The 14,876-nt window shown below is 52.9% G+C and overlaps 1 protein-coding gene across 1 annotated transcript in view; it reads right to left on the bottom strand.

Moving 5' to 3' along the window:
• Positions 1-8,044, bottom strand: part of COL2A1 (collagen type II alpha 1 chain) — a 30,154-nt gene extending 22,110 nt beyond the window's left edge. The window contains exons 1-8 of the mRNA XM_029953991.1: positions 7,891-8,044; positions 3,588-3,794; positions 2,171-2,187; positions 1,752-1,784; positions 1,599-1,631; positions 1,447-1,500; positions 1,180-1,281; positions 120-197 (exon numbers count right to left, since the gene is read on the bottom strand). Coding sequence (XP_029809851.1) covers positions 120-197; positions 1,180-1,281; positions 1,447-1,500; positions 1,599-1,631; positions 1,752-1,784; positions 2,171-2,187; positions 3,588-3,794; positions 7,891-7,975 — 609 coding nt within the window. The 5' untranslated portion in view covers positions 7,976-8,044. The remainder of the gene's footprint in view (positions 1-119; positions 198-1,179; positions 1,282-1,446; positions 1,501-1,598; positions 1,632-1,751; positions 1,785-2,170; positions 2,188-3,587; positions 3,795-7,890) is intronic.
• Positions 8,045-14,876: the final 6,832 nt, after the last annotated feature.

The following is a 14,876-nucleotide window of genomic DNA, read 5'->3' as shown; positions in this document are numbered from 1 at the left end:
GAGCTGCTCTAAGCAATTATGTGTAAAGTGGGGTTGTCAGATTCTCTGGCTCTGCTAAGGGCCACCTCCTGCCATTTGGGCTGGGGAAAAAAAAAACCCAACCAGGTGTCTTTTCTCACCATCGGCCCTTGCATCACTCCCATCTGGGCGCCACCGGCCTTCTCGTCAAACCCTCCAGCCATCTGGGCAGCGAAGTTCTGCAAAGAAACCCAACCACATCAGGAGCTGGTGGGGCCCCGTGTTGTTCCTTCTCGACTAGGTAAGCTATACATCGGGACAGGAAAAAGCCTTTTATTTTAGATAAACTCTAATTGCTGGAAACTAACCTAGCACTGGATAGAATTACCAATGATTCCTGAAAAATCGTCCTGGAAATGGGTTATTAGAGGACAGTGGTGCACAATCATCTCCCTGGAAGATGAAATACTATTTGGAGAAGCATCGGTTACTTGCATTTTACAGAATTCTATTTTAAATTCTATAATGTTAAATATGTCGCTTGACATACATTGAGAAATATAACTCAAACATCATTTCTAAAGGTTTAAAATTTTTTGTCTGGATCTTTCACGCCCAGCAAAAGACTGAAATGAACAACCTTAAAGTTTCTCAGCAAGGAAGGTAGCAGGCAGCTGCAAGCCGCTTAAGAATTTAAAACCCAGCAAACATCAAAATGGCAAACCTGCAAAAACTGGACAGTAATATCATTTGTTGACTGGCTTAATTCCAAAAATGACTTGAGTCACACACCTTCGCTCAGTGGGGCTCTTTCATGAGAATGAATACTCGCTTGGAATGTACTTGGCAAGGGCCACGATTAAATGTCTTCCAAGGACAGTGGTCTCTCTTCTTCCAGGGAACTACGAGTGCCCAGTCATCCTCTCCCTCAGCCCCCAGCCACGCCCAAGCACCAACCGCACCGGACAGACGCCCGGGAGCCAGGTAACTGAAGACTCTCTTTGCAGAAACCCAGTGAGTGAAAAAAGTCATCCCTTAGCGCCACAGTCTGATGCCTAATATGTGATTCCACCAAATTACAGGCCCAGGGAGAAGCCCACGGACAGGCTGTGTACACACTGCTGGCAGGCCTGGGAGCCAGCCAGGGAAGCGTGAGTGGCAATTTAGAAGCCACATTCTTCTGGAGGGGCAGCTGCAGGAAGGAGACTTGAGGATACTTACTCCGCCAAGGCCAGGGGGGCCAGGGGGGCCAGGAGGACCAGGGGGGCCGGGGTTTCCAGGGGTCCCAGGCTCTCCATCTCTGCCACGTGGTCCAGGGGCACCCTTGGCAGAAAAAGAAAAGGGCACCTGTGTGAAGCAGGGTTTACGCAAGAACCCCCTGGCCACGGGCTGTCCCCGAGGAGGTGGTCACGCACATGGGAGGGGGTGGGGGGGATGCTCAGAGGACCTCGGGGGTCCACAGGAGTTGGGCAGCTTTTCTCTACTCACTTTTTCACCTTTGTCACCACGATCCCCTCTGGGTCCTTGTTCACCTACAGGTCCCTGAAGGTGAAGAGAACATTGAGCCAACAGCATGGCCAGGAGCCCACAGAGCAGTGACTTGAGGAAGAGATGGAAGAAAGGATTTCTCCCTTTCTTACCTGAGGCCCAGGAGGTCCTTTGGGTCCTACGATCTGTGTGTCAGAGAGAGAGAGAGAGAGAGACCCACAGGATGGCAAGTTAGAGGGCGTCCAAGGAGCTGACCCCGGTGTGAGGCAGTAGAGGCAACCAGTGTGAGGATAATGTGTACTTACATCCTTGATGTCACCGGGTTCTCCTTTCTGTCCCTGAAACAAGATACATTGTGAGGATGGAGCCACACAAGCCCACTAAGCCCCCCGCACAAAACCCTGCCCTGCAGCCCAAGCATTGAGGTCCCCCCAAAAGTGAGCTCTGTTGTGGCCTACGGAATCACAGGCGGGGTACACACAACATGTCTCCTGAAAAAAGCAAAATAAGAAACAAAAAAACAAAAGAGAGGCGCCTCAGTGGCTCAGTCGGTTCAGCATCCGACTCCAGCTCAGATCATGATCTCACAGTTTGCAAGTTGGAGCCCCTCGTCAGGCTCTGTGCTGACAGCTCAGAGCCTGGAGCCTGCTTCTCCCTCTCTCTCTGCCCCTCCTCCCTCAAAAATAAACAAACACTAAAAAGAAAAAGAAAAAAAAACCCTTACCTTTGGTCCTGGTTGCCCTGCAAGTGGGAAAAAATAGAGAAGAATGGAAAACATTTGTTAGCTGGGTGAGCACAAGTTCTTGTCACTCAAACACTAATGGATTAAACAAAGACAAGGACACAACCCGGGAAGGAGGCAGCTTCCTGTCCCCCTGTTGGGATGTTAGGGTCACGGGGGTCCTGGGGATGCTGAGGTCCCATGAGGAATGGAAAGGACCCAGACTTTGTTATTGAGAAAGCAATCAGCATGCAAAAGAGTGGAGCAGGGCATCTGAAGAGAAAATGAGCAGCTCAAAATCTAATAAGCACCAAGAAAGGAAGCATCAGAAGCTGGCAGAAGGTCCAGTCTCTTCTTTCCTCGTGGGGTAGGAAGCCCTTCCCGTACCCCAAGCCTTCCCGGAAGAAGGGTTAGATAGTTAGAAGTGTCTTACGTTAAGCTGGGTCTCCTTGAAGTGAGCACAAAAACACAGCAGGAAAAAGGAGTTAGAGAGAGAGCATGGAAGCCAGTGCCACCCAAACCAGTGATCCCCTCCTGCTTCAAAGCAGTGAGGCCCTCACACTTCCCTCACAGGGGCCTCAGCAAGGATCTGGAAATCTAGACCAGAAAAGCAGCTTGCCAGTGTTGGTGAAGTGTAAAGGAAAGGCAACTCCTTGCTTCCCTTTCTACTTTCTTCTCTTATTTGAGTAGGGAGGGGACAGTGAGGGCCACCCAAGAGACAGGCATTGCCTGTCCCCCACCCTCCAGGAAGATGGGGCATGTGTTCAAGTGCTGGGGAGGGGTGACGTGCACGTGACCTCCACCAGCACTGGTTCTGGCTGGGAGTAAGTAAACCCACCAGAGCACAAGCCTGTAGGGCTCCAGCCCAGCCCCATCTCCCAGAGCCCAGCTCCTCCTTTTCCTATTAACTCGCTTCTTAATTGGCAGTTAACTACGAAAGAGATAAAGACAAAAGAAAACTGCCACCAACGTTCCATATTTCAAAGAGGGAGCCCGCCCTCTCTCCCCACTAGCCAGCAGAGGTTTTCCCCCCACTGAAGACCATTAGAGGTCTTCCGCAGAGAAGACAAGGTGTGGGTAATAGAGGAATGGGTCTGGGGGCTGGCCCGCAGAATATGGGATCTCCATTGCGGCTCTAGTGATCAGAGATGATCCCAGAAGGATACTTTCGTGGAGTCACATCTGTCCTTCCATATCTTGGAAGTGTATTTTTTGTAGGTTTTGAGGACCCCTCTAGTGACTCAGGCTCATTCAGTTTCAACCTGCAGGCAAGAAGTGGCCTTTCCTTTCCAGCTTCAGCTGCTGGGGTCCCATGGATAACCAGCCCCTCTGCTGCGCAGAGATGACCCACATCCATGGGAGGTTTGCTGCACCTGCAAGTAATTTATTTATGTGGAACAGGAAATAAATAAATTACGACCACTGGCAGTGGCGAGGTCAGTTGAGCAGATGGGGCAGCACTCTCCGAAGGGGGTCTCAGGGCTGAGGCAGTCTTTCATGTCTTCACAGATTATGTCGTCGCAGAGGACAGTCCCAGTGTCACAGACACAGATCCGGCAGGGCTCGGGCTTCCACACATCCTTATCATTATACCTCTGCCCGTCCTGCACACAGCTGCCAGCCTTCTCTGCACCAAGGGATGGTAGGGGAAGCAGAGAGTGAAGGGAAGGAGGGGGTGGGGAGCCGGAAGAGAAAAAGAGAAAGGTTGCAGTCAACTTGACATCATTGGAATGCTGAAGGATGTGGGCTCCGGCCATCCGAACGTAAAGAACGAATATTATTTTTCTAAGACACCATTCAATCTTCCCTGTAGTCAATATATGTTTACTGTGCACCTTGCACTATGCTATCTATTGGCCAATGAAAACGTTGCCCCAACAGTGAAGGTGGAGGTGGGGTGCTACTGTAGCATATTCTCTTCCCATCTGGCCTGGGGCAGACCCAAGGGGGGGGGGGGGCGGCAGGCAAGACTCTGAATGGGAACTCAGGGACTATACAGAGAAGAGGAGAAAACGGAGAGACCCCCACCCCCCAGCCCCAGCACAGGAACAGAGGCCTTTTTTCTGCCTTTCTCTAGGAACTACTGGATTTGCTAAATACAACTGACAGCGAAAATGCAGGAGGCATGTAGAAAATTCTACCCACAAGTATTAGAATCTATAAACAGCCAGACTCCAAAAGTGGCTATATGGGGGGGTGGGGGGTGGGGTTAAAGGAGGAGCAGTTAGAAACAGGATCACATCCCATGACTTAAATTGTATGAGAATTAGGGCCAACTGGGGGAGGAGGATAGGCAGATTCAAACAATGCACTTGGGACCCCAGCAGGTGAACAAAATGCCTTGGGAGACAAGAAGGGTGTAGGGGCTCCCTTCTGCTGGCCTCCAGCTGTAGCCCTCCCTGGAGAGACCCCTACCTTCATCAGAAGACAGCACCTCAATGTGGGGGGCAGGGAGGGCGCAGGGGACTTTGAATGCCTGACCTGGGCTAAGATTAGCCAGTCCGGCTTGGCCTCCTCCAAGAATGAAGACCGAGAACAGCACGGACTAGTCCCTCTCCACCAGCGCCCTGACGTCTGGAACTCACCCTGCAACCGAAACCTGTGCTGACAAGAGCGCTCCCGAGAGCGCCAAGGGCTGAAGAGCCCGCACCACGTGCTAGGGAGCGCCCAGCGCTGTTTTTCTCATTAAAATCCCCAAAGCAATGGCAGCTGCAGAGAATGAATAAATAGGAAAGCGCCGCAAACCAGGTGGGCGGAGAAAGAAATGGGCCTGCCTCCTGCCTGCTCTTTAAGGAGACTCTTAAAATCTAAACTTTCCTTTTTTTTTTTTCTTTGCCACCAGAAGAAATCCTCTGGGCCTTTTGGCAAGATAATCCCGGGGGGGGGGGGGGGTCCAGGGTAAGCACAGAAGTTGCGGGGACCCGCCCACGGCTAGAATAGCAGGAACCGTAGAAATCAGGCGGTGGGGAAGGGGAAGGGGGAGAGGTCAATGGTCTCCCGTCCGCACCTAGGAAAAGCCAACCTTCACCCTAAAGGGCCCAGGGTGAAAAAGGAAAGCTCTGGATAAGGGGGTGCACCGGATTTCTCTAGGAAGGGAGGCCCAGGGAAGCGCGGGGGCGGGGCCAGGCAGCGCGGGACGTGGGAGCCGCTGGGTGACTTCTGGCAGCAGTTCTGGACACCGCTCACCCACAGACACTGGGAGGGTGAAAAGTGGGATTAAATGACTGCCCCAGAAAGGAGCCAGCCCCGTAACCGGATCCCTTAGGTGTGGACGGAGGAGCCAGCACCACCATAATTGCTGTTCGAAACCGCGGCCGATAGCATCCCGGCGCGCCTGATCCGGTTCCCTTCATTACCGCAGCGCGGTATAAGTGCTCCTTTGTGGCAGGCCAATTAAAAAGTTACCTCTTTCGGGGAACTGTTTTTGCTTCGCCGCCGCTTTGCGCGAGGGCTGGAGCCCGGGAGGTGGCGGCGGGCGGGCACAGGGGGGCATTGTGGAGAGGGGGGTCAGGGAGTCCGGGGGAACCCACCGGACCTTGCCTCTCATGAATGGGGCTTTTCTCGAGCGCACACAGAGCCCGATTCACAGGTCTCCGTAAGGAACCAGTTTAAATAAATACGGGCAGCATTTCAGCCCCATCTGGAAGCCATCGCTGCCAATCCCCCAACGCAAACAAGCCTCACAAAGGAGGATTGAGGTCTCTCCGCTCAGCCGAGGGGCACTTTCGCAGGCGAGGGCTGTGAAATGCAGATGTGGGTCAAAGACGCCGCCTCCAACAAGTTTCTCAAAGTCGTGGACAGATGGGGAGGAGGGGAGTGCCCGGGCTCTAGGTTTCTAACATTCCTGACGTCCACGCAGACTGTGCCTTTCCCCACGTCACTTCTTTGGGTCCACCGACCCAGGGGAGGGGGTTACGAGGCTGGGATGCGCCTGGGAACAAAGTCAACCGCCCCGATGCACTCCTCCCGGGGAGGAGGAGGGGGAGCGACTTGGGCCCAAGAAACTGGAATTCACTCACTCCCGGAAAAGTTGCGGCGGTGAGAGCGCTCTGCCACTTAAGTGAGCGCCTCTAATAACAGATGGAGGATTTGGGAATTATTTTAAAGTCACTTAGCTAATTTCACTGTGCACTGAGCAGAGGTCAGTCAAGAAAACAGCTTTGATAGTGTACAGGGAAACTGAAGACAAAACTATAGCCAGTCTGAGCCGGAAACACTTATAGACAGACACATCGTATTCCATCAAGTGCCCGGGAGCGCGCCTCCAGTTGAGCGCAGCACCGGACGACCTGGCCAGAACCTCCTGCCCCGGGTTCCCTGCGGCTGCGCCGCGGGCTCCAATCCTGCCCCTGCCTGGGTCTGCCGCTCTAATGAACGGAAAGTCCTCCTGGGCCCAGAGCCCTCCAAACCGTCTCTGGAGACAGCCTGGTGGCAGGAGAGACCAAATAGAGCCTCGTCGGCAGAGGGATTTTGATCCCCCCGCCCCCCTCCGCCACCTCCATCCTGCCTCCCCGAACAGTTTTCCTCTGCGATTGATTTACAATCTGTAACATACAAAGACAGGGCTGGAATCCTAGCCATCGGAAACGTGCCCAAACACGTGGGGAGAAAAATCCTCGCTACCTAATACACTTTCCAGGCTTCGTTTGTCCTGAATGTAATCCCAGACAGTGAGACTTTACCAAAGGAGACGATGGAAAGGTGAGATCCGAACCGCCTTTGGACTAGACTGTAAATCTGCCATCTCTAACTATATTCGGCTGAAATTGTTATAGCAATTGGCCCAAACCGTGCCCCCTCCACACACACACACACACACACACACACACACACACACACCCACACCCACCCCCCCCACCCCCCGCAGCCTAGCCCGGTGAGTTCCAGAAATTTAGAAGAGTAAGTAACTCATTGTAGTTCCTCCGGGGTTTGGAGGGGGAAATGGCGGGGAGGGGGCGCTATTTTCTGGGGCGTTTGAAAAGCACGGTCTGGTTGGAATGTTATCGCCTTTCAGATGGCCTCTCCTACGAGGAGTTTCTGTACCCGTTAGAGGCAGGGGGAAAGCCGAGATGAGAACGAGGGCTGCACCTTGCTCCTGCACCAGCCGGGAGGGGGAAGAAACTTCGAGAGGCGCTGAGATCTCAGAGCGCCTCTCGGAAACCTCTCTTTTGTGGCCTCAGATTTCATCCCACCAGATTCAAAGCATCTCCTTTGTCTAACTCCCCTTCGAGCCCTCCAGCCACAAACCCCTGGACGCGACGGCGAGGTCAACCCTTTGGCGCTTGCTCCTTCCTTCGCTAGAGCCCTTCCCAACTGCTCCTAAGATCGATGAGCCACGACCTGTTTTGCTGAACTCCGAGTGCTTCGGGAATTGAGTTGTGTGCATGTGCGCCTGCCTGATTATCAAGGCTGGTGGAAAAGAGAGCGCTTAAATCTGTGCGCAAGCATCTCGACCCAACACTTGGCACGTTTCAAATTCCTGCTCAACGTAGAGACCTACAAACGCCTCCAACTGCGACCTGCATCCGACGACGCTCTGACAGAGCCTCTTATTTGCGGAACTCCGCTAGGTCAGCCCCTACGCATCATGCGCCCGTGTCTACGCGTTACGACCCCGGGAGCCACTCTAGCCGGGACCGCCGGCTCCAGAGCAGGAGAGGGCCGGGGGAGGGTGCGAAGGGACGGCACAGAAGGGTGGCAGGCAAGGGCACCGGGCGACTTACGGACATCCTGGCCGTGACACCGAAGGACAGCGGCGACGAGCAGCGTCAGCAGCACCAGCGTCTGGGGAGCCCCAAGGCGGATCATGGCTCACCGCGGGGCCTGGCGGAGCCGGCCCGAGCGGAGCGCAGCGAGGCGGCAGGAGCACGGCGTGGGTCCGGGTCTCTACCGCGCCCTCATGCAGGAGGCCCTTGGAGCAGGAGGAGGAGGCAGGAGACCCGGCAGCCCAGCAGCGCTCTGCGTCTCCTAGCCTCCGCGGAGCCCGTTATATGCGTCCGGCCCCTCTCGAGGCTGGCGAACTCGCCCAAACCGCGGGCCGCCCCCAGCCCCCCGCGGGGCTGTAACCTGAGACCCCGCCCCCGGAGCCGGCCTGGGCCCAGCCAGAGCCCGCACCTGCCTGGGCCGGACCCCCCTCTCTGCTAGCCCTCTTCCCGCTCCCTACCCCTAGTGTGCCGAGTGGCCTGATCGGGCGGGGCGCAGAGACCTCTCCTTTCCTCCCCCCAACGCAGGGCAGCGGCGCTGCCCCCTCCGACCACAGACGGGAAGGGGGGCCTCCGGCCCCTCCCTCGGAGTTCTGCCCAGTTTGGAGGGGCGGGGGGTGTTTGCAGAGGCACAGGCCGGAGCCCTAGACCGTGGACGGAAAAGACTTGGGAGGGAGGAGGGAAAGCGGTAGAAAGGAGCAGCGGGGGAGAGTTAGGGGGGCTCCGCGTTGGGACCTTGGGCAGGGGGCCGGGAGGAGGGCGCAGGGGGAGCTCGCGATGGTATCTGCAATCCAAACCTTGGAAACTGGCAAGCATGGCCAAGTTTGGGGAGGTGCCCAGGCCTATCTTCTAGCCTTCTAGCCGCTTCCCGGAGTACCTGGCCCCGGGGCTCCCACCTGGAGATTCAGAACGACAGCCCCCCAGTCCCTCCCCCATCCAGCTCTGTGAAGAAAGAGCCTCCTCTGGAGCCTTAGCAGAAGTTGGCCGGAGCCAATCGCCAGGAAAGAGGCCGGTGCGATACAGCACAGAGGGAGACTGTGTGAAGGTGTGGGGGCAGGGGCAGGTCTTGGGAAGGGGGCTCGAGCAGCTACAGGGGATGGAGGGAACCCAGACTAAACCGTGCGTGCTGCAGAGGTGGGGGACTGTCTAGTTCCAGGCCCAGACGTGGTGTCTGCTCTTCCTGGCCGGGGGCCGGGGGAGGGCCCCGGGGGGAGCAGGCACTGCTGCCCGGGTTTGAGCTGTTCTGGCCAGGGACGTTGGTCACTGCTGCAGCCCCGTCCAGGGAGTGAGGCGGCTGCTCCAGCTGGACCGAGTTCTGTGAGCCAGGAGAGAAACCAGAATTTCCTAGTTGGCCCCCTGGCCCTCTGCTGCTTCCCACCTCACTTCACCTTTCCCGGTGTGCTCCCTGGGGCACCGAAGCCGGATGCTGTCTCCTTCCCAGGGCTCTGCCAGGCTCTTTTCTTGGCTGCTGGGGATTCCGCTGATATGAGAGAGGAAAGGACCCCAAATAGACATTCTTTCTCTTGAGGAGATGGTTTTCTGTCCCTGAGGACCGTCAGGTCCCTCAAAGTGCTTTAGGAAAAATACAAACTTTTATGAAACTTGGACTTTGGGGTCTGACTTGCCCAGGCCTCCACTCCTTGGTAGTGGGGTTACTGCTGCACTTTCCTCCTGGAAGTTGAGGGCACTTGAAAGAAGCTACTTCTGCCACCCAAGCCTCAGCCTTCCCCAGAGAGTGCTGGGCCTTCTTTCCCTCTCTCCCCTTCCCCATGCTCTGAAGCTTCTCTGAGTAGAGCCCTGAATTCCGAGAGTGCAGAAGTTGTGTGCACTCATGCTGGCCAGAGAGAGAAAGAACTGTCACTGTTTACAGAGATGGCTCCACATTTTGTGCAGTTCGGATGGAGGGACGGAGGCAGGTGAAGGATCCAGCCACCCTTCCAAGTCCTCTACCCGCCAGGGGCCTTCCTTCGCTCTCCTCCTAACTTCCTGTTCAAGGAGGCTGCGTTAAGCTCTGAGCCTTTCCTGGGCCCCAGCCTCTGCCAGGGGGAAGCTGCTCTCAGGCCTACAGTATCCCAGGCCCTCCTTGGGGCCATGGGTCCTATCTTCCACCTGGAGGGTAGGATGACCAAATCCCACACATTTCTTAAGATCCCCTGGGTGAAAGCCCCGCTGAGAAGCCTTCTCTGATATCTTTAGAACACAACCCTTTCTGAATCCCTCTGCCACTTGTAGCCCATATTCTAAGATACATATGTTTTTTGGGTGACTTTCTTTTTCTTTTTCCTTTATTTACCCTTGTATTAATTGGTCTTAACAGTGAGCCTGGGAGCCCCTTGGGACAAGAGCAATGCCTAGCACAATGTTAGCCCTTAGGAGGATTTAGGTACACCCCTGTGGACTAGTGCATTTAGATGCAAAATGTGATTTCTTTTATGATACAAACAATACATAGGGCAGCTCTAAAGCTAGGTATTCATACAATTGACCTCAAATAGAAATGGCCATGAAAATTCAACCAAAAAAAAAGTTTGGGAGTGAAAACACTAAAATATATGAAAAAATTAAAGCCTATTTCAAAGTAATCTAGTTTGGCAGAAAACTGCTACATACTCCTGAGCTAACTTGCTCTTGATTTCCTCCTCTATTGCTGTGATTCATCTTCGTAGTGAACTCTTTCTCCATATAAGAGTGCTGGATTTTCCAGTAATCATGGTTCATCTGTGAATACAGTTTAGTTCTCCACATCCTGGGGCCAGGGGAGGATTTTTTTTCATCAGAGATGAGAATTGACCAAAGCAAAATAAAATTTAAAATTTAAATCAACAAAGCCAAAATAAATTATGGAAATTATTTAAATTCTAAAGTCAGCTAAACACCAATAGTAATATTTTACCCATTCGTGAATCTAAACAACTACCATTTAAAAGCCTCTAATTGGTGAGTCAGACTAAACCTGAACCTGTATGTGGCAAAAAGAAAAAATCATGGATTTGGAGATTAGTTACCCAGCAATCTCACTATCCAGAACATAGCCAAGAAGCTAAAAAGAAGAGGAAATAAACTGGTGAGCAGGAGAAGAGGCACCACTGGGAGTTCTGAGCAGCCATAATTTATGTCAGGTACCAAAGCATATGCATTTTATGCATAGTGGAGCCCCTCTTGCTCTGGGTCTGTTGATCATAGTTTAGATATTGCTATTAATAGGTAGTATCATCTGACCTCACCAGTTAGATGCAGAAAAATAGAAGTAAGATAGCAGAATAGTTGTGGGATAAAAACAGAATAAGAACAGCAAGAAGGCACAAGAAGAGAAGAGACAGAAAACAATGTGAAGTTAACACAGTGAACAAAGAACAGGGTAGCCTGGGGCGGACAGGGCCGGGGCCAAATGCTCTATCGTCCTCACTGGTGCCAGGGAGAATCCTACTGCCCTCCCGTGGTCCATAATGATGAACTTAAGTGTCCAATAAAATGTTCATTTTAGTTTAATATGGCCTCCTTGAGGAGGCAGGGAACCATGCATTACATTTTAGAAAGGTCTCCGCTAGGGGCACCTAGGTTCAGTTGGTTGAGCGTCCAACTTCGGCTCGGGTCATGATCTCACGGTTCGGTTTGTGGGTTCGTGCTGACGCCTCAGAGCGTGGAGCCTGCTTTGGATTCTGTGTCTCCCTCTCTCTCTGCCCACCCCCAACTCGTGCTCTGTCTGTCTCTGTCTCTCAAAAATAAATACACATTTTTAAAACATTTAGAAAGGTCTCCATTAAACAGGATGAAAAGAAACATTTGTTCACTTAATGTAAAACGTCTCCCCTCCTAGCAGCGCTGACTAAATGAGGAGGTGCTGCACTGGATTGAACTGCAGAGCTGTATGAGAGTGGCCGTTTCCTCGCTCAGTGGAGGAAGAGCATGGGTGGCTGAGGACGACGTGGCCTCCTCACCCATTTACACCTTTGAGAATAGCACGCCCAACAGTAGGTGGAACATTTAGCCATCACACAGGGAGACAGATGGATTACACCAGTCATTTTTGTATTGTGTAGACAAAATAACTGCTGCACTATTTTTTCCTTTTTATGGGCATATTAAATTTAGACTTCTGTGGACACAGACTCACTGGAAAGATATTTGTAGGTAGACTAGAAAGAAAGGATCTTTCTCTCCCTCTGCCCAAATTCCATTTAAAAATAGTGATAAAGTGAGGAACGATTCGCATTCCAGAGAGGTAAACCCACCCCAAATATGGCAGGTGGTGAATGCACACACTTCACTCAGCCTCCAGCCACACTTCACCCAGACGGCTGGCCAGCCGTGGTGGAGGGCTAGGCGGTCCGCCTCGTCCAGTGACATTCGGCTTCTGTTGGTGGGTTCAGTTCAAACATCCTTTCAAGACGTGTTTATGTTTTCCTTTGCATTTTTGGGGCAGAGTAACAGAATCAGGACGACCTAGCATAGGGTTTCCAGATTCATGGAGTACATTCCACTGCATAGGAGCATCAGTGTGTTACTCTGTGTCTTCAAATGCAAACAGCATCAAGAATCCCACTCAGTGTCCTGTGACCTGGATTCACCATGTGAATCCAGCTTAGGGCTCCTACTGAACTCGACTTCTGTACCAAATGGGGAGGTAGAGAGGGTGACGAGACTGTCTTTGAATTCATAAAGGAAACAAGAAAAAAAGATTTTGAAAAATGCTGGAAGGAAGGTACTCTCCAAAAAGAAGGAAAAACAGAAAGAGAGAGAGAGAGAGAGAAATAATAGCAGAGGAAAAAGCTGGGGAAGGCTTTCTGGGAGAAGCGTTTCTGGGAAGGGCAGGGTTTTGAAAACACAGAGGCAGAGGGAGAGCATGGGGTTGCTCTTCTAGGAAGACAAACAGGCAGCAAACGCGAAGACACGGCAAGGCTCCCAGAGTAGTGTGGGGCCAGCCTTGGGGGCCACCGGGAATAAAACGTGGCCCTCCAGACGAAATCAAGGCCAGACACCGAGGACTCCATGTATGCCACTATTTGTCACTGCGTCTGCCTTAGACCTGCCTTTCTTCCTTCTCTCTCCCACTTCAACTTGTCTCCTACTAGATAGGCTTTTTGAGGGAAAAGAGAATGATGTCTGGGTTGTTTTTTTCTTAAGGTTTACTTTTTGAAGAAATACAGAGATGATCTTCCTATTTCATTTCCTTCCTTCCTTCCCTCCTTCCTTCCTTTTTTTACACAAGTCATTCACACAAAATCTTGCATTTTCCTTAAGTGCATGGTGTTCTGGCTTCTAAGGAACATGTGTCTCTCTCATCGGCCCTTGGTGGTGCTGGGGCGCAGGCAAAAACACAAATGCTTCAATGCAGAGCTATCCCAGCACTCCCAGCAGGGGCTGTAAGTGAGGCAGTTGGTTCTGCATTGGAAGGTCTTCCAGCCACAGCCGTCTCCAAGAGCCAGACAGCCTTTGCTCTGGGCACTCGTCCAGCAATGGCAGAGCGCAGTGGCTCCAGGGGCACCCTTGGAGGAGTCCCAAATCTGCCCGACACGTGAAAGTGGGTAACGTCTGTCTCCCATCTCTCTCCCTCCCTTTAACTCTGCATTTAGATATTGCCAGTACCATGGAGTGGTGTCCTGAGTCACTCATTCATTCCCTCATCTATTCCTCACTCATGTGGAGAAATCCTATGTGGCTCTTCTCACACATCCTCGAGAGCAGGGCCCATAACGTACACATTGCAGGTCTCCATTGGTGCCAATACAGAGTTAAGTATTCTAAATTCTTGCTACCGGAAGTGTGGTCTGTGGACAAGCAACACCAACTAACCCCGGGAACTTGTTAGAGAAACAGAACCTACTAAATCAGAACTGGCATTTCCCCAGGATCTCCAGATAACTCAGATGCCCATTAAAGCTGGAGAAGTGCCGGTCTAAATACTGGTGGTGGCTAGTGATTTGTGGTCCTGGCTGATGGAGTGGTGTGGTCTGTAGTTAGCAGACGGAGGGGATCCCATGTGCCCTGCATCCTCCGCACAGCGAGGTGGGGGCCCAGGTCCAGGGCTGGAGGACAGGAGAACTGAGCTGAGGCAGAGGGATAGACAGAAGGTTGTAGATGGGGCACGGCTTTGAAAAGCCTGCTGCTGAGGGTGTGAGCATGTTAATAATTCTCAAAGGCCACCTCCTTCCATAGTAGGGAGGAGGTCACTTTTCCTATGTTCTATTTCTTTTTTTTTTAATGTTTATTTATTTTTGAGAGGGAGAGAGACAGAGTGTGAGTGGGGAAGGGGCAGAGAGAGAGGGAGACACAGAATCCGAAGCAGGCTCCAGGCTCTGAGCTGGCAGCACAGAGCCTGATGCAGGGCTCAAACCCACAAACCATGAGATCATGACCTAGGTCAAAGTTAGATGCTTAACCAACTGAGCCACCCAGCGCCCCTCCTATGTTCTATTTCTGATAGGAAATGGGATCAGAGCGAGGAAGAGACTGGGCTCCAATGAAGACGGCGTAGGGGCAGAGCCAGAGCCAAAAGGAGGCTGACGTCAGACCCCTTTCCCAACAGCGCCTCAGCCCTGCCTCTCAAGGGCCGCTCACCCATGAATGCTCCCTGGGTGGGAAGTATCACGGAAATCGAGGAGCTAGAAGAGGGATGCCTCTGGGCCTAGTGGGGCACATACCCTTCCGAGAAAGCCAGGTGCCTGGAAACCACGTTTATTCTGCCCCCTGGGTGGGGTGGGCCTGCCCTCCAGGAAGTCCCTGAAAAGCTCTAGGGAACGTGTGGTAAGCTTCTAGTGGGCTCCCCTGCCAAAAACAACCTCTGGAGGGAGCAGGACAGTGTGTACTGCCCTTCTCACACCACAAACCCAATGAGGGCGCCTTGTCCGCCCTGCCCAAGGCACCTGTCCAGAGGCAGCCGGAGCACCATCCTGTTCTGCACGCCCGCACCCCACTCCAGCGGGCAACCAGCTCTTCGGCTGACACCCGCCCACTGCCCTTGACATCCCTCCCTCAGAGCCTTGGAGTCCTTCTTAACTGCCCCTCCT

Source organism: Suricata suricatta, chromosome 10 (assembly GCF_006229205.1).
Source record: "Suricata suricatta isolate VVHF042 chromosome 10, meerkat_22Aug2017_6uvM2_HiC, whole genome shotgun sequence".
In the NCBI taxonomy this organism is placed as follows: domain Eukaryota; kingdom Metazoa; phylum Chordata; class Mammalia; order Carnivora; family Herpestidae; genus Suricata; species Suricata suricatta.
This window is presented reverse-complemented; position numbering and strand designations above follow the sequence as displayed.